This window comes from Falco rusticolus, chromosome Z (assembly GCF_015220075.1).
Source record: "Falco rusticolus isolate bFalRus1 chromosome Z, bFalRus1.pri, whole genome shotgun sequence".
NCBI classification, from domain to species: domain Eukaryota; kingdom Metazoa; phylum Chordata; class Aves; order Falconiformes; family Falconidae; genus Falco; species Falco rusticolus.
Window position 1 is genome coordinate 40,560,263 of NC_051210.1, and position 16,882 is coordinate 40,577,144.

The 16,882-nt window shown below is 39.2% G+C and overlaps 1 protein-coding gene across 1 annotated transcript in view; it reads right to left on the reverse strand.

Moving 5' to 3' along the window:
- Positions 1–2,158: 2,158 nt before the first annotated feature.
- DAPK1 (death associated protein kinase 1) overlaps positions 2,159–16,882 on the reverse strand; it is a 93,084-nt gene continuing 78,360 nt past the window's right edge. Inside the window, exons 19-25 of the mRNA XM_037372624.1 lie at positions 15,431–15,653; positions 12,581–12,769; positions 10,592–10,789; positions 8,147–8,285; positions 6,824–6,944; positions 5,170–5,358; positions 2,159–4,548 (exon numbers count right to left, since the gene is read on the reverse strand). Of these exons, the coding sequence (XP_037228521.1) occupies positions 3,316–4,548; positions 5,170–5,358; positions 6,824–6,944; positions 8,147–8,285; positions 10,592–10,789; positions 12,581–12,769; positions 15,431–15,653 (2,292 nt within the window). The 3' untranslated portion in view covers positions 2,159–3,315. The remainder of the gene's footprint in view (positions 4,549–5,169; positions 5,359–6,823; positions 6,945–8,146; positions 8,286–10,591; positions 10,790–12,580; positions 12,770–15,430; positions 15,654–16,882) is intronic.

Below are 16,882 nucleotides of genomic sequence, written 5' to 3' on the forward strand. Positions count from 1 at the left end.
ATTGTGGAATGAAGTTCTGCCTCTGCTTGCATCCACAAAGGAAAACAGGAAATCAATACAAGTGAAGCAACTGAAGGGATGCTCACTTGTATCACTTTATTAGCTTTTTTTGGTCAAACTTGTCATTTGGGACAATAATTTATTTTTTTTTGGTCAGTGACACATGATTTATAGGAAAGCAATCCAAATCTACCCTATGACTGTGATTTGCTTTTCTCAATGTATTACCATAAAAACTGTAAATGATGCAATAGGCTATGACTGCCATTCAAAGACTCATCATAGCATCTGCTGAGTAATTTATATTCTCAGGTCTGCATTTCACAGTAAATGGAAGCAAAGAATTGTTAGGAACATGCTGTTGGGGAGAAAAAAAAAAAGAAGAAAAAGAAAAAGAGATAAAGACTACTGCATCGATGTTGGCAAGTTGACCATGCACCTTGAGCACACATAAAGTATCTGGGGAGGCATGAGTGGGAGGAAGTAGCTGGTATCAAAATCTTGCCACTCCACCACAAGTAGTACAGTGGTGAATTAAATCCCAAATTAACAGACACTGCTGACAGCCCTGCATTGGAAAAACGTCTCACAGTAGTCTCCGCTTTCCTAAGACTTGTGACACCAAGTCACACTCCTCTGCAGTCACACAGACTCAGTGAAGTAACTCCAAGTTTGATACCTGAGCAACAGGCCTAAAGACACCAGCTAGAAAACTCGGAAGTCTTACGAGATGGGAGAGACCCCTCCACATACCAGAATCTGACACAAGTGCTGATCATGTCCACAGCTGGAAGGTGAAGCACGGTGGTGGCCATGAACTAACAGGCAAATATGGGCTGTGGAAAGCTGGGCAACTCTGAGCAGTGGTGGGAGATGCTGAACTCAGTTTGTCAGAGGCAGAGTATCAAGAGTACAGACACCTCAGGGTAGGACTGCTCATCAACATACTTCTAATTGAGGACTGGACTTCTAACAGTTCATGTTTAACAAAGGAGCCCAGTGATTTAATAAAGAAAGGGTAAAATGTGCAAAGTAGTGGGAAACAGCAGCCAGCATTTTAAGAAGAGTCTATTTAATTCCTTTGTAACATGCACAGGGAGGAGGTGGTGTGCAGAGCTGCCTCCATAGAGTGCTGTACAGATTGTGCAGTTACCAGTGAGTAAATGTCCTGGTTTCGGCTAAGATAGAGTTAATTTTCTTGCTGGTACAGTGCTGTGTTTTGGATTTAACATGAGAATAATATTGATAACGACTGAGGTTCTTAGCTGTATAGACTTCTCAGTTTCTTAAGCTGCCATTGAGTGAGTCAGGGGTTAGGGTGGTGGTAGTTGTGCACAAGAAACTGGGACAGCTGACCCCAACAAGCCAAAGGGATATTCCATACCAGAGAACGTAACGCTTGGCATATAAAGCTGGGGGGAGTTGGCCAGGCAGGGAGATCGCTGCTTGGGACTGGCTGGGCATGGGACAGCAGGTGGTGAGCAACTGTATTGTTGCATCAATTGGTTGGGGTTTTTTTTAGTTTTCTTTCTTTCTCATTTTGTTATGGCTCTTTTAATTATTATTTATTATTGTTATCATCATCATCATTATACTTTATTTCAATTATTAAATTGTTCTTATCTCAACCCACAGGTTTTACCTTTTTCCGATTCTCCTCCCAGGCGGGAGTGAGTGGCTGTGTGGTTCTTAGTTGCTGGCTGGGGTTACATGACAGTAATCATAAGAGCTTAAACAAGCAGCAGCAGCTGCACAGTCCCCTGTGTGGTGAGGGGATCCTTAATGTAAAGGACCATTAACACAGCACAGCATTCTCCCCCTTTGCAACACAGCATAATCTGGAGGATTCGTGATGACAGACAGACTCACATCTGCTGTTTTGGCTCCCATTGTAAAAAAAAAATACCACAAAGGAAAAGCTACATAGCAAACTGCTTTGGCTTGCCGCTTGTAAAAATGAATGCAAATCCCTCTGCTGCGGAGGAACCACCTCTGCAGTAAACAAATAAGTTTTGCTCCGGGGTACTAGGAAACCCCCCTGAAGTGAAACAGGAGGTTCCCAGAACTTCAGAAGCCAGGTGTTGCCTCTCCAGGACTGCGACTGTAAAGAGAAGAGAAATTTCAGCCCCTGTCAGCTACAGAATAGGAACAACAAGGATGCAACAAGCAACAGTTTATTTGTAGAAAAACCTTTTAAAATTTTACTACATTGTGAGATTAAGGAAAAAATAGTATTAATATATGTACATACAATATATATAAACAAACACACATCGCACCAGTAAAATTACATGCTTTTTGAAACAGAGAATGGGTCATATTCCCTCATATTAATTTTAAAATTATCACTGCAAGAAACCTTGCTTCCTTTGTTTTTATCCCCATCAAAGTTTTCAAGTACAGGAAGTAAGTAATGCAGGATCTAATAGTAGAAAACCTTTGTTATACACAAATTACAACTGACAGCTATATTATTCTGCAGTATGCAAGACTTGTGTTTTTTGGAACTCTATAGGGATATGAACTTTTTACCTGAGGTGCATGGAAATAGTGAAGCATGATAATTGGCAAGTTCAAGAGATTTTCATAGTATGATTTGACTGTAATTGAAGCTGACTAGGTATCACGTCTATACCCATAGTACTGGCACAAGAATGCTCAGCATGAGTTGTTACCAATGTCTTAGAAGTGCAGGAAAAATTAAAAAGGCAAGCACCACTTGCAATGATAAGCATGCAGACAATTTAAGTGAAACAGAGGTAGCATGTTCTTGTAACTCCAGCAGGGTCATTCAAATCAACTGCACCCTCCCTTCTGCAAAAGGCACTCGCTTTTTCAGCTATAAACAATGTGGTTTTAAATTCAGTTGGATTGACCACAAATGGTGGATTTCTCTCCTTACAAATATAAAAAAATTAAGCAGAGGACATAAGGAAAAGAAAAAAAATGGGTGTAAGAAATACACGTCAGGTAATATGTGCTATTCCTCTCCCCCTACCTTTTACGGGGAGAATTTTTATAAACAGTTGCAGTACATAATCCAAAAGTTAAGACTTTCCAGTCAAAATGGCAGTATTAAGCAGCACATTATATATCAGGAATAATTTCAAAACACCAGAAGTACATCAGCCTTTTTAATAGATAAAGAGCAACAATTCACAGTTAAAGGAGAAAGTTTATGCACAAAAAGGTGGTGGTAGAGAAGGATAAAGATCCTTTGATGTAAACCCTCATAAATAGAAATGCACAAACTCTTGTACTGTATCTTTTATCCTTTCTGCAGTTTGAAAAGATGTCTATCCAAAACACCTGCTTTTACCGTGACACTACAGAGCTAATCGAATTATAAGATGTGCCACTGTTGCAGCTGGAAGCATAAGCCTCTTGACCATTAGCATCTAAGTTTATTTTGAATACAGAAGATGCCTTCAGTAAAAAGTCTGCTGCATCTCTGCGACCTAATTCCCTCAGCTTAGACATTAGGATACCTACAGTGCTCTCAGGAGCATTACTCCACTCCTGCAGAAGGGCATGGACTGGGCTTGAGAGAAAGTCATTTTGTGTTCCATTATTTGTATTGTACTTAGCAACAAGATCAGGGAGGCCCAGGTTCATGGCCAGAAGGCACCAGTCTTTGCCCATAGGATCAGGTGGATCCAAAAGTCGACTTAGCTTTCTCCTGGTAAGTAGATTCAGATCAGATACATGAATATCCATTCCTAGGCTTCCCTGGGAGTAGACATCAAGACACCCAAAACACAGTATACTGCTAAAGCTCTCTTTATATCCCCCCATAGTGTTAGTTAGTGATGTCTCCTTTTGACTCTGTGCACGGAAAAAGTCTCTAGGCTGGTAGACCATTACTGGTTCATGATGTTCCCTCAGCTGCTGAGGACTAAGGTAGTATTTCCCAGTCAGAAGGCCTGGTAAGGTTGTGGCCATTAAGTTATCAATGGTGCTGCATACAGAATCCAGAAGTAAACAGCACTTGACTTTCTCTGTTTCCAGTCCTCTGACTTGAACCTCTATACCCTGACCATGGTTGACCAGCAGCACTAAAAGCTCAGCTCCACGATTCATAATTTTTGATCCGTTCACCCATAGACGTATATCAGCATCTCCCTCTGTGCTCTGCTGATGAATCCACCTGCAGAGATTCACCTGAACTTTATGAAAAATTCCACAAGGAAATGGCGTAAGATGTTCCACAGGAACGATTCTAACACCACCATAAATTAGCACCTCATCGTCCTCATCTGTCCAAGACCTGTGGAGATTGTCAGTCTTTATAAGAGCAGGAATATCCACCATTGCTCCACTGCTAAGGTCCCTTGCACAAATATCCATGGCATCCAAAATCTGTATCAGCTCTTCCACGTCGCTATCTGTCACCAGACGCTGGATGTCCTCTATAGTGTACCGACCTCTATAGTGATGGAGGGCTTTTGGGTTCTCCACTGACAGGATTTTTCCAAGGACATTTGAACAGAGCCAGCGAGGATCCAGAAGCACAACATCTTGGACAGTTTCACTCTGCATAATGTTAATCTGTTTATAAATATGAAAGTTACTATTTACACCTTGTGAAGTACAAGATGATACCTCACCTTCTCTCCTTCCTAAGTTACTGACACAATCATTTAATTAACACTGCTGATAGGAGGAAAACAAACAATGCATTTTAATTTCTTGCAAGTATTCAGAACAAGGTGCAGGTTTTGCTCTTGATTTCCGCTAGCAACAAAGCCATTACAGCCCAACATCTGTAAAGCCTAGCCATGCCCTGTAAGCTATTTATGCAAAGGTGTTATCCTATGATTCAATTTCTAACAGACATATATAAATTCTCATATGCAGTGAACACATTAGGCACTACCTCATTTAAGATGATAGCATACTTATCCTTTCTGGGTATTTCACATTCTTACAACTGTAGTAATAAACTGTAACTTTTCCTGTCTCAAAGAAATAATGTTGAATGAAATAGGAGCCACAAGGCAATAACGTTAACAAAAAGAATTATTAACCAGTTTCTACTTCTTTGGGTGTCTTAACAGGGAGGAAAAAAAAATCCACCGAACTACAGACATTTGCTTAAATCTCATTAAGCAATAATATACCAAAGCATTATGTTGCTAATAGAGATGCAATTTAGACAAAGCCACTTACTTCTCCAATGCTATGCAACTGCTGTGCAATATGCCGTAGGTCATCTTCACTTGCTAGGGGGTTAAGGTGTTCCTGTACATCATACACAAACTGCTGCAAGGACATCAGCTGGTTGGGTCCATTCATTTTTCTCCATGAAGGCAGTGTGGAGATTATTTTTTCACACAGATGACTCATAGGTGGGCAAGTCTTACAAAGGCACAGAAAACACTCATTTGTAATTCTACTCTGCTGAGAATAACAGTCTGATTGTTTTTTGGGGTTTGGGGTTTTTTTTTCTTCCAATGAAGGTTACAAGATTTAATGCATCCATGAGTATATCCATGTCTAAATAGTACCCCTTGTGATGGGCAATTCCAGAAACAACTTTTTCATTGAAATGAGCAAACTTTCCAAACATCACCGTTATTACAAAGGGAATACTGACATATGGATCAAAGTTTAGTTTATATTGTCCTGCCTTGTCAAATGTGGTGACCACCTAGAATAGTGACGTCAAAATGTATCAGTTGCCTTCATGCATCTAGAAGGTAATCTTTATTTCAGAAATTGCCAACATTTAATTAAGATCTGTACTCATCAGTATTTGTACAGGACTGATTTACTTCAGCAGGTGAGACAGCAGGGTACCAGATAAGAAATAAAGATGATACTTTTTATCTCTTGATTGTCTTGGATATCACTGAAGCCTTAATCCTACACTCTCAAGCCACATCACACACTTCTTATGCAGCAAAGCCCTCCTGATTTCAAGCTAGTGACCATGGCTACAATAAAGTTTTGTCACAGAACAGAAGCTTATTAAATCAAGAGATCATTTGGAACATAAAATAGGCTGAATTTTGCATAAACCCAAACATATTCTTTGATCTACAGAATGAACTCAGTAATACAGTTACTTTTAATTAATTTTAAAAAAAATACCAATTCAGAAGTAGCTGCAAAAGTCTGTGTCTCACAAGTAAGAGGGCCTTTGGTATGAAGGAATTTAAATTAAATTAAATGCATTTAGCACAGGCTACATAGCAACTTGACTTGGTCACCCTCAGTATGGAAGGCTCTGTGGATTCATGGTGGTAACATGAAACCATGGTTGTTTTACCTTTAGTCTCATACACATATACCTACACATACACAACTCCGTAACATATTTTTCAGTAAAGTAGTGCAGTAAAAAGTTAATGCATATTAGTTCACACATTTATATTGGCAATTATCTTTCTAACAGTCAAGGAAACTGTTCTACTCTGGTTTGTTTTTGTTTTTTTTCACAAAAAACCTGCCTGAAATATATTTTGTTTCTCTGTAATGCTACACTGATTTAAAAAAAAATTAAAAAAAAAGCAAAACAAAAGAAGGGCCAATGCTGAAATCCAATCACTGTCAATTCAAAACAGGAAACTAACTTTGTACTGAAAATCCCAAATAATTTCCTTTCAAAAGAGATAATTTTTGTGACCTGTACAAAACTTATACAGTTTTGAAAATGCTGACTGAATTGTTAACTTCAGAAGTTTGTTCATCACCAGGTCTGTCATGCATGCTGCTAAAAAACTGGAACAGCACTCATTTAAGTTTCATAATATAAATACTAAATTTACACAAGATTTTCACATTTTGGCTGTGCCAACCCAGACCATTAGATATTACTTACAGAAATTATCTGGCTTCTTATTTCTTGCAAATGATTTCGGAGAAGCTTCATATCTTTAGACCCAGATGCTCCAGCATCCAAGACAAATAACTTGTCTGAAATTTGCAGATCATTTCCAAATCTAAAAAAGAAAAAGCCAACAATTATATACTTAGTTCAAAACGCTGTTTTATTTCTTAATCTAGTTGTACTTCAGTCTTAAATTACACAGAAGTTATTTTTTCTTCAAGGAATGATGAAAAGGTTGAAGTACTGATTGTGCTAAGATATTTTATAAGCACAGACAGTATAGCTGCTCTCTAATTTTATTGAAAATAAACAGATATTGAGAGAAAGCTGTATTAGCTAAGGAAAAAGACTGAAGAGGCATAAGAAAATGATAACTGAATCACAGGACTTTTAATTACAAAATCAAACATTTTAACAGAGAAAGGATAGAAGGAATTAATTCTTTTTAAGGTCTTTATTGTTTTATTTCTTCTCAATTTAAATAATTTGGATGTCATTGCTATTGACACCAGCTGTCTTTCTCATTTACTTTTGACTTTTCAGCTGCACATACTTGTTTTCCTAACTCTGGACTGGTTTGCATTTTAAAAGGATTCTAACACCAAAGATCTGTTTCTAGTACAGTTCAGACAAGTGTCTACGCTTACAGGTATGGATGGTTCCATGTATTGCCCACTTATGTGCTCACCTTTATATAATAGTATGTTCATGAAAAAAATCCCTATTTCCATCTACAATTAGCATGCTTTCCAAACATTAGATGAAGAAGGCTGTAAGTTCCCTAGCTTCTAGGTACCTTTTGGATGACCTTGTAACCTCTGTGACTCCAGATCATCCAGCTCTTCAAAAACTGTGTAAGAATTACCTCCTGGTCTGGTTTTAAGTTTTTTCCCTACCCATCCTAAATCAATTCAGAGCAAAGGGCAGCTCTCCTGTAAAGTCCCCTCTTTCACACCCAGAGTTTGTAGCTGAGAACAGCCAACTTTTGTTCTGAGACTGGTGCAAAACCTGAGCACCAAGATGTTAAGACAAATGGCCAATACAGACCTTTGGATGTATCCCAGTGTTTACAGGGTAAGACTTCCTATGCCTCAATTCATTTTTGCACCACTTGGATCTTTATAGCTCACTTAAGTGAGCAGCTCACTCACTGTACTATTTGTAAACATTTCTATCTTTACGCAGTATGATCATACTCAAAATATCATAAGATCACAAAGCATAAGCCATATAAAGACCTTTTACATATTTCTGTGCATTATAGTACCTTTTCTTTCCAATTGACATGTTCAAACACTACATATATAGACTTACCTGTTCCTGATTTCTTTCAACAATGACATATCTTTGTCATACCAAAACTCTCCTCCAACAGGCCGTGGAAGATTCACTATGTCAGCATGTGTGGCGACCAAAACAACACGCAGTGGTCTTTTCAGCTTCCCACCAAATGCTAGAACAGAAACAACAGCACTCCCTTACTATAAGCGTATGAACATGGCCGTCTTACGGAGACAGGAAAGTAGCAATACATTTTACATTCTTCATACCAATCACTTTTGCAGTGGATTTACCAACTCTTAAGCATAGCCACTGTGCTTACACACCACTGGTGCCTTGGCTGTTATCTGCCTACAGGATTGTCTACATAATGTTCAATTTGAATAGCTAGACTCTTTGATTAACATCAGATACATTGATATTACATGACTTCATTGTTCTAACAAAAACATTAATAACACTAATGATCTCTCTATTAGCTACAAACTATGGTAGTGTGAGGAAAAATAATTTAAAATAACAGCTTCTTGAAAGGGTTTCTCATAATCTTTAGATGGTCCTTAATACTACAGGTGCAGAGTAGAGGATTGCAAGTAGAACACAAATAATCTACAACAGTCATAGATTGGTATGAACGCTATTTTGCAGTACTTACACAATGACCTCTCACTTAGGTGAGAGTTAAGTAGGAAAGCCTGGCAGAAACCATGAAAAAGAATGAGAAAAAAAGAAAGACACAAATGGTATGAATGAGGTGACAGTACAGAACATAGAGTTTTCAATCTTTTCTCAAACTGATCTTCCAGAAATGAGAAGACATCATTAGACTATTTTTCAAAAAGATAGTACATCCAATCCTGCTATTCTAGTCTGAAAAAAACTTCACATGGGAGAAATATGCCTACATCACTGCTCAGTTTTCATCAACTAAGAGCTACAGAATCTTGATGTATTCATAAAAAGCCACATTTTCCCAAACTGCAGTGTAGCACTTCAAGGTAAGTATTTTGTAATATTTTTTTTGGGGTGTGTGGGGTGGGTGCAGCTAAAGGACCTAGACAAAATAACTGGGAAGTAATTCCAAAAGTTTGAGTTTTCTGCTAACATCAGTTACTAAATATTACTTTTTATTTGTAGTAGTACAAAAATGTATGGGTACCCAAATTGAACTGACCAGTGTAAACACTGATTTAAGCAAAGTGTCTGAAGAATGCTGATAATTAGATCAGCAAGAAGAAACTATTACCTCAAATTCAAACTCGGTCAAACCAAGAACTAAGTTTCTTCACTAGACTGAGGAGCTGTGAAAAGCTTTCAGCAACTGCAAACTAACTGTATTTTCAGCTTTGATATTTTTCTGCAAATTTCTAAGCTTTTACTTCCAGAAGTAATTTCACATCAGTTAGATCCAAATGCTCATATTGTTAACTTTGTGTTTTGATCTAAAATGGAAAATCAATTACAAGCAGATGCCTGAACTGACAACTGAAGGTCTGCCTTGGCTCATCATTATCTGGCTCAGACAATGCATACAGAACTAAGCAGAACAAAAAGACGGGGGAAATACTCTTTGCACTATGGAAGTATTTGATATGCTTGTCTGGTGAATTCCTAGCAGCATTATAAATGTTCATGAGCACTGAGTTCGATCCACTGACTGTAATAACATTTTGGTTCCTAGAACCAAGACACATGTCTGAGCTTGGTTTGTCCATGAAACTGTCCCAGTCTGCAGACCAATGCTCAGCTACAAACTTCAACAAGTTATATGGTATATATACCTAGAACTAGACATCTTAAGGAAAAAAAGAATTGTTTGCCTGAAGTAACTTTCAGTTTGTTAGAAAGGTTGAATATAAAACAAGTCAACTTCCTTAAAACTTGTGCAAAGTCTGAGAATATGCAAAATGAAATTTACAAGAAATATGGATTTCTGTACACCCTGATGCACCAAAAGGTGAACATATTTGAAGTCTGAATACAACTCTAGTTAAACATGTTAAAGGTGCATGTACTGAGAGGTATGCCAGTCCACAATGGTTCTGTCCTGTTCTCACTGACAAGACTAATTTATGCTGGAAACACTTAATTGGGGTTAGATACAAATAGCACTTAAGCAATGTGTCTAAGACTGGTTTTACCTTTTAAATGGTTCCAACCCTCTGGAACACTTTTCCATGTAGATTATGAGACATAAAACTATATTTGCCTTTTACAGATGTAAATCCCAGTGCCACAAAGGCTGCCCTGTACATCATGACCCTTTTTGGTTGGACTAAGTCATATGTACAACTCTTCAGGCTTGTTCAACAGATAAAATTTCCTTTCTCTAAGAAACCTTATATAAAGTTTGTTTGAATGCATGTGGATGAAAACACAGTAACAGTATTTGACACAGATGATAAACAGTTACTGAGAAACACAAGAAGCTTTATCCTAGAGTCCCCAAATATTCCATTAACAGGCAGAAGAGCGTACCTATTGGCTCCTCAACTGGGACTAACGATTTCAGGAAACTGAGCCAAAAGGTCACTTGGTTTAACTGGATTTCATAAGGCTCCTCGAGACTAAAAAGCACCATGTGAATTGCAGTGGGATCATTTGCAGCAAAATAATCGTAACAGCAGAAATACACAGGATTCCCAGAGAATTCCCAGATGCTGAAATCACCAACACCTGGAAAACAGATGAACAGTTGAATAGATCACACTTTGTCAGTAACAATAAAGCATCTTTCAGCCATGGAAAGACAAATGAGAGTCAACCTGATTTAAACTTTCACAAAGCTAAACCATATGCATTTGAGAAAATAAAGACTGCAAATGCAATCATGAACAAAGAGAATGGGTTTCAGTCAGTTTCAGAGGCTGAGAAGGTGGGGTCCTCACGATCTGTTCCTCTTTCACATTCACTTCTCTAAGACATTCAGCTGGTTGCCACATGGGAGCATCTGTGCATTAAATGCATGGAGCCTTACATATTAAATTGGTCTCTGCCTCGCACAGCAGCAACGGGTCTTGTAATTCCCTTGAAAAACAAGAATAATGGCTCCCAATGCTTCCTGCTCACCCCAAAAAGCTCAACATTTTTATTGATTTTTCTTTTTAACATGCCACCACTAGTATTAAAAACAGCTGAAGGACATTCTCAAAGAAGCCATTTGCTTTACAAAATTGTACTATTCATAACACATTGTTAAGTCAGGGCTGAAGAATCACCACGTTAAGGATTCCAACAGCACTGTGCTGCTTTTTGCCATCTCCTTTAGCTTCAGGTGAGAAAAGTACTGGTGTGTTGCACTGCATGGCACCTCCCAGATGCACTATATGTTTAGTGTGAAGTCTGGCACACTTGCACAATCTCTATTTAAAAAAATGCTCAGTAAGATGCACCTCACACTTCTAGAAGAAAAACCAGAAACCTCAAATCTGCTGTTATGAGTACAGCTATTCAGAGTTCATCCGTGTGCACCCTTTCATTCTGTATCAACACAGCATGGAAAGAAACCCCGTCTGACAGTCTGTTAACGCAACTCTATTTCACTGCAGAATTTCATTGGTTTCAAATTATACTGAAAGAGGAAATTAGCTGGACAAAGAACAACCTTTAACTATACGGCAAACTCTTCAGCATCTAGGACAAACCATTTTGTCACTGCATGTGTTAGTGTGTATACACTGCGTTCATAAATAGGTTTCCCTATCCAAAGCAAAATCTTGATTAATCCTAATTCAGCCTGAAAACTGCAGCTTCTAAGGTGTGCAAAGCTTTTTCCTTACGAGGAGATCCTACTGGGAGAGATTTTGACACCTGTATAAGGATTAGCATGGCTGGTGGTGTATGTGAACCATTTGTACGGTCTTCACAGTCAAAAGCCACACATGTCCTTATGACAGCTTCTCTGACCGACCCCTCTTACTGCTAACTGGTTTCAATCACAAAGCAGTTAGCTTTCTTTCTGAAAACCATGAAGCTCCACCCACCATGTTGGGTGTGCTCTAGGGACTCACCAAACATGCTCCAGCCCTGTCATGGGGTGAGAATGTTAGGTCCTTCATACAGCTGGGGGCCACTTACATGGTGAGGACATTTGGGTCTATGGGACCAGATTAAACCTGATAAAATCCCCAAAGGACATACTAGTGCGAAAGAGACTTCCCATAGTAACTGGTTTTCCAACCCACTCTTACTATACCAAATCCCTCCTGCCCCAGTTCAAAATCATTACTATATGATGCTATAAGCATCTGACACAAGCTATTACTATGTGTATTACTCATACAGAACTTCATGAAGATTTACTTCCTGCTTAAACAAACCAAACCCCACCAGTGCTGGATTCTCAACCACAGTCACTACCATATCAAGTCTGATTTTTTTTTTCTTTCATTTTTGTTGTTAAAAACAAGCAACGTGGCATTAACCATCCCACAGCATTAAGGGACGCCAGCCCAGGGCTCTACTTACCATGCAAGCAGGCATTCTGAATGTCAATGGCCTTGGTGGACTGGTCATCAACAGAGAAGTGAGAGTAATGAGAAGGTGAAACGAAAGCTTCTAATACTCCTTTGGTCAGGCCAGGCTCAAACATCATACTACGACTTCTCACGCTGACATTCTCACAGCCAGGATAAAGATTTGTAATGCTTACTGAAACTGGGTCAGAAAAGGAAAATAAGATTATAAACCATGTGAAAATCACAACCAGATCACTTCAAAATAAGTATTCAAAGCATAAAAACTGATTAACCCCCCCCAAACTGCTCTTCAAAGAAAGGAGACGCCTACCAAGCTGTGAGCGTATGCAGCTACGTCCTTACTGTGAAAATATTAGAATGATCTCATGTAGCACTTACTGCCCTTTAGCAGATACACCACTGGGTGCGAAGCACAGAAGAAAATGGAATAATTTGTGAATGAAAGGTTCCAATAGTTAAAATTCTTCTATGTTTTTTTTTAGCTAAGGGCTGCAATTTCACGGCATGGTCTATTTTTATGGGCATGGAAATGCTACATATTCATATAGTTGCTTCCTGTAAGTCAGGATAAAAATATCACTGTGTAACAACTGTTTCTGGGGAGATGTGAGAGAAAAGCCCATATTGTTTCCTCCTGAGGGCCTCATCCTCACTCAGTGCTAACAAAACCGTTATTTCATTCTCTCTTCATCTCCCACTGCGCTGCCCCACACTGCCACTGTAGTACATATATACCTTAAAACAAGCACTGACAGCCCTTACTTCTCAGGTGTCCTGCATGAACATTTTCACTTCACAAAAGGTAAGCAAATTTTGTTCATATGTATTTACTAATTTGGGGGCTTATTTTGAGCCAAATAAACTTAGTTGCATCTCATCCCTCAACCTGGACACTAAGGTCATTACTCTTGATTCCCTACAGCTAATGACAGACACACTGCCTCCAGAGCACAGTAGTAGTAGCTGTTGTTGCTCACACTGCAAACACTGGAAGCTTGTTTTCTTCTCACAATACATTTCTAAAAAGCTGTCCTTTTTTCTTCTAAAGCATCAACCCATAAATTACATCAATATGAAGTTATATCTGACATACCTTTAAAACTTGGTGCGAGGGAACTGCAGCAAACAACACTTGACTATGTTCATGTCATAGTCAAAATTTAACCAAATTTTCTTAACCAAAATTTCTTAACCAAAATTATTTTACTAATAAGCAATTTAAGTTCATGCTTAATTCAGATTCCCCAAGAGTAACTTGAGAAATGAAAGGACTTCTTAATTGCCTTGCCCCATCTAGTGGAGAAAGTAAAGATTTATTTCCCTCACCAGATGATGAATTCTGATATATGGGCTTTAATACAGAAAGACACTACCTGTCAGCTGTAAAAGTATATGCTCATGTTTGATCCTCTAGTGTAGTACTTAAATCTCTACGCTCTTGTAAATAAATACATGGTGAATTCACCCACTTACTTTTTCAGAATTTAAAAAAAACTCAGCACATGATCAAGTATAGACCAAACTTGTCTATATGGTTTAAAAGTGTATTTGATTATGTCACTCAACCCATCATATTTTTTACATGTTATATATTGCTTTTCATCCAAAAAGAAAAAAAACAGAAACAAGCAAAAACTAAAATGTCAAACATTAAAACAATACCATAGTTGCTTTGTTTGCATAGAACTGCACAAGTTTCAATGTACACAGCCCTGTACAACTTTCTGGCTTTATATCTAGGTAAACTATTTTCAAGTGCATGGGATTCTGTGGCCACACTTCTGCAGCCATTCTTCTACAACGTATCTCCCCTTGTACAACACAGTAAATTAAGATAAATAAATCAAGACATTCTGATTGATTCATTTAATCAGTTGCAAATGCAATGACAATCTCTGTGCCAGGTAACTTGTCTTGTTAAGCCACTCTGTAAGCATTATCCAAAGGTTTTTAAAGAAAAAGGCAACCCTGACCTCATCTAAACCTGACATAGTACAAATACTTCTAAACATCAGTTTAAACTTGAGCTCCTCAAAGTGCCTGCTTAGCTTGTATATATCGTGCACCCTCTCAGTGTTAGAAGAGGGACTTAGACAAATAGTTCACTATGCTTTCCACTGTCTTGCCACCATTGAGGATTCTTCCAAAGCCAGGTGCATGCTGAAATGTAAACCTGGTTAGTTCCTCCAGATCCTGCAGCTCTTGCCACTTCACGCAGGCCAACTGGTGCTACATGGGCAAAGCTTCCCTATTGTTTACACACACTTAATTCAGTTTAGAAAACCTCCATTTTTACCTTATTTGGAATCAACTTTAGACACCTCTGAATGGGTTAATCCCCTCCTGTACCTTACAGAAAAGCACTCCAAGGGATCAGGGGTAGTTCCGAATCCTCTGTTAGTACTTAAAAGATCACATAAAAGATGCAGCATCTGTTTCAATTTTGCACGGTTTGGTGAAGCTACTCGAACAAAAAAGGCTAACAAAACCACGACAGTGGAATCTGGTCATGACACTGGTGTTCACAGCCTAGGGCTTTTTGTGAAAAATAAACAGCAGTGTTTGCAAGTACTGTCCTCCACTCTCCATGTTCACTTATGGAGCATGTAAGTAAACAAAACCTTAACTACTTCTGCACCCTCCACACCTGCTGCTCCTCTTTGCTCTTACTTCAGGTATGAGCCTGTGCACAGAGAAGTCAACACCCTCTCTGCTTTGGTTTCTTACACATTTAGCCTGTCCTGTCTTTTGCAGTGCAGCCAACAGGTCTTCCTTAGGAGCTACACAGAGTAAGAGGAAAATGTTTTCTTGTTCAAACATTATAGCTTTGAAGCCATACCTGAAGGTTTGGAAGACAAAGGAGATGGAGGGAATCTAGTTGAGTTTGTGGAGGACAGCCTAGGCCTGCGTCTTCGGAAGAAGCTTCGTATCAGGCCACACTTGAGAGACTCCACAAGGGTTGTCTTCCCAGCACCAGAGTGTCCAAACAACTTCAGTTTGATCCGGGGCTGTGGGTTCTGCGTGTGCCGCAGCTGCTGGATAAAAAGCCCCCGGTGCGTATCCTAAAATTCAACATAAAGAAAAAATCAAAATGTGTGGCAGGGAACTTCTGCCTCTCAACAAAGTCAAAACACAGGGTTTAGATACTGCCAGGCTGGTGTTCATCTGAATCAGTTCCTCCATCTGCTTCATCATGATCAAGTGATACTGGCAGAAGAGCAGGGGTAGGAAGACCACGCACAGCTGACTGCATGCTCTCAAGAGCCACCTTGAGTCTTCATGAAAATCATATGACTTGAGGCTCAACATCAGTGAATGGGATCATTTTGAGCTCTGATGGAGAGGGCAAAGGAGGAAAAACTAGCCTCTTCCTGTACCCATTCTTACCTGTCAGTCTCAGCAGTGTAACCATTATCCACAATAATATATATAAATACATGCAGCACTGAATAATTTTGCAGCGACAGCTACCACCTCAGCAATTCAAAAACTTGATGTGCATTCCCCCTCTTCTTTACATCAACTTTTTTGGTACTTCACATATTTGGAAGAATTCTCCTTTTCCCTCTCCCACCTCCCCCCACCCAGTTCTCTGTTTATTTCCACTACAGTTCTTTGCAAGGCAAATATTGCTTTTCCCAGACCACTCTATCTCTCCTCTCCCCACACACTTGCTCTTCTTTACCTTAAAAGACCTCTTGCATACTATTCACATTCCAGTTTTCTACCCCTCTACTGCAAGTGTACATCCTCCGGACTGGCTTCTCTCTTTACTCCCAGGCCTCAACACATCTGCCTCCCTACTCAATTCTCCTCTCACAGGTATGCCCTCTGCATGCACTCACTTTCTCTTTCACAGCTGCAATCTCATTCTCCTACACAAGCCTTCCTCAAATCCAATCGCATCTTCTGTGGAAGAGCTTTCCACTTGGAGCAATCCCATTACCCCTCTGTATCTTGTCTTGTAGTATCTGAAGGATACTCCTCCTGTTCCTGCCAAGGAGTTGGGAATGAACAAATCAGATCTGTCTCTCCTCTTTAGACAGCAAGAGGCAATCAGACATGGATGCTCTATTTCCCACACAAGTTGAGCTTGAAAAATCAACTCAACAAGGGGGAATGCAGCGCAGGACAGCAAACTACCAGCTGTCTCTCACCACAGAAAGGCCTGTTTTAAGGAAACAGGGAGACAGCAAAAAGCTGGAAGGGAAAAGGAACTAGCTTCATCTTCCCTTCCTTCATTCCTCCATCTGGAGCTAAGAGAGGCTCCATTGTTCTACATTTATACTGA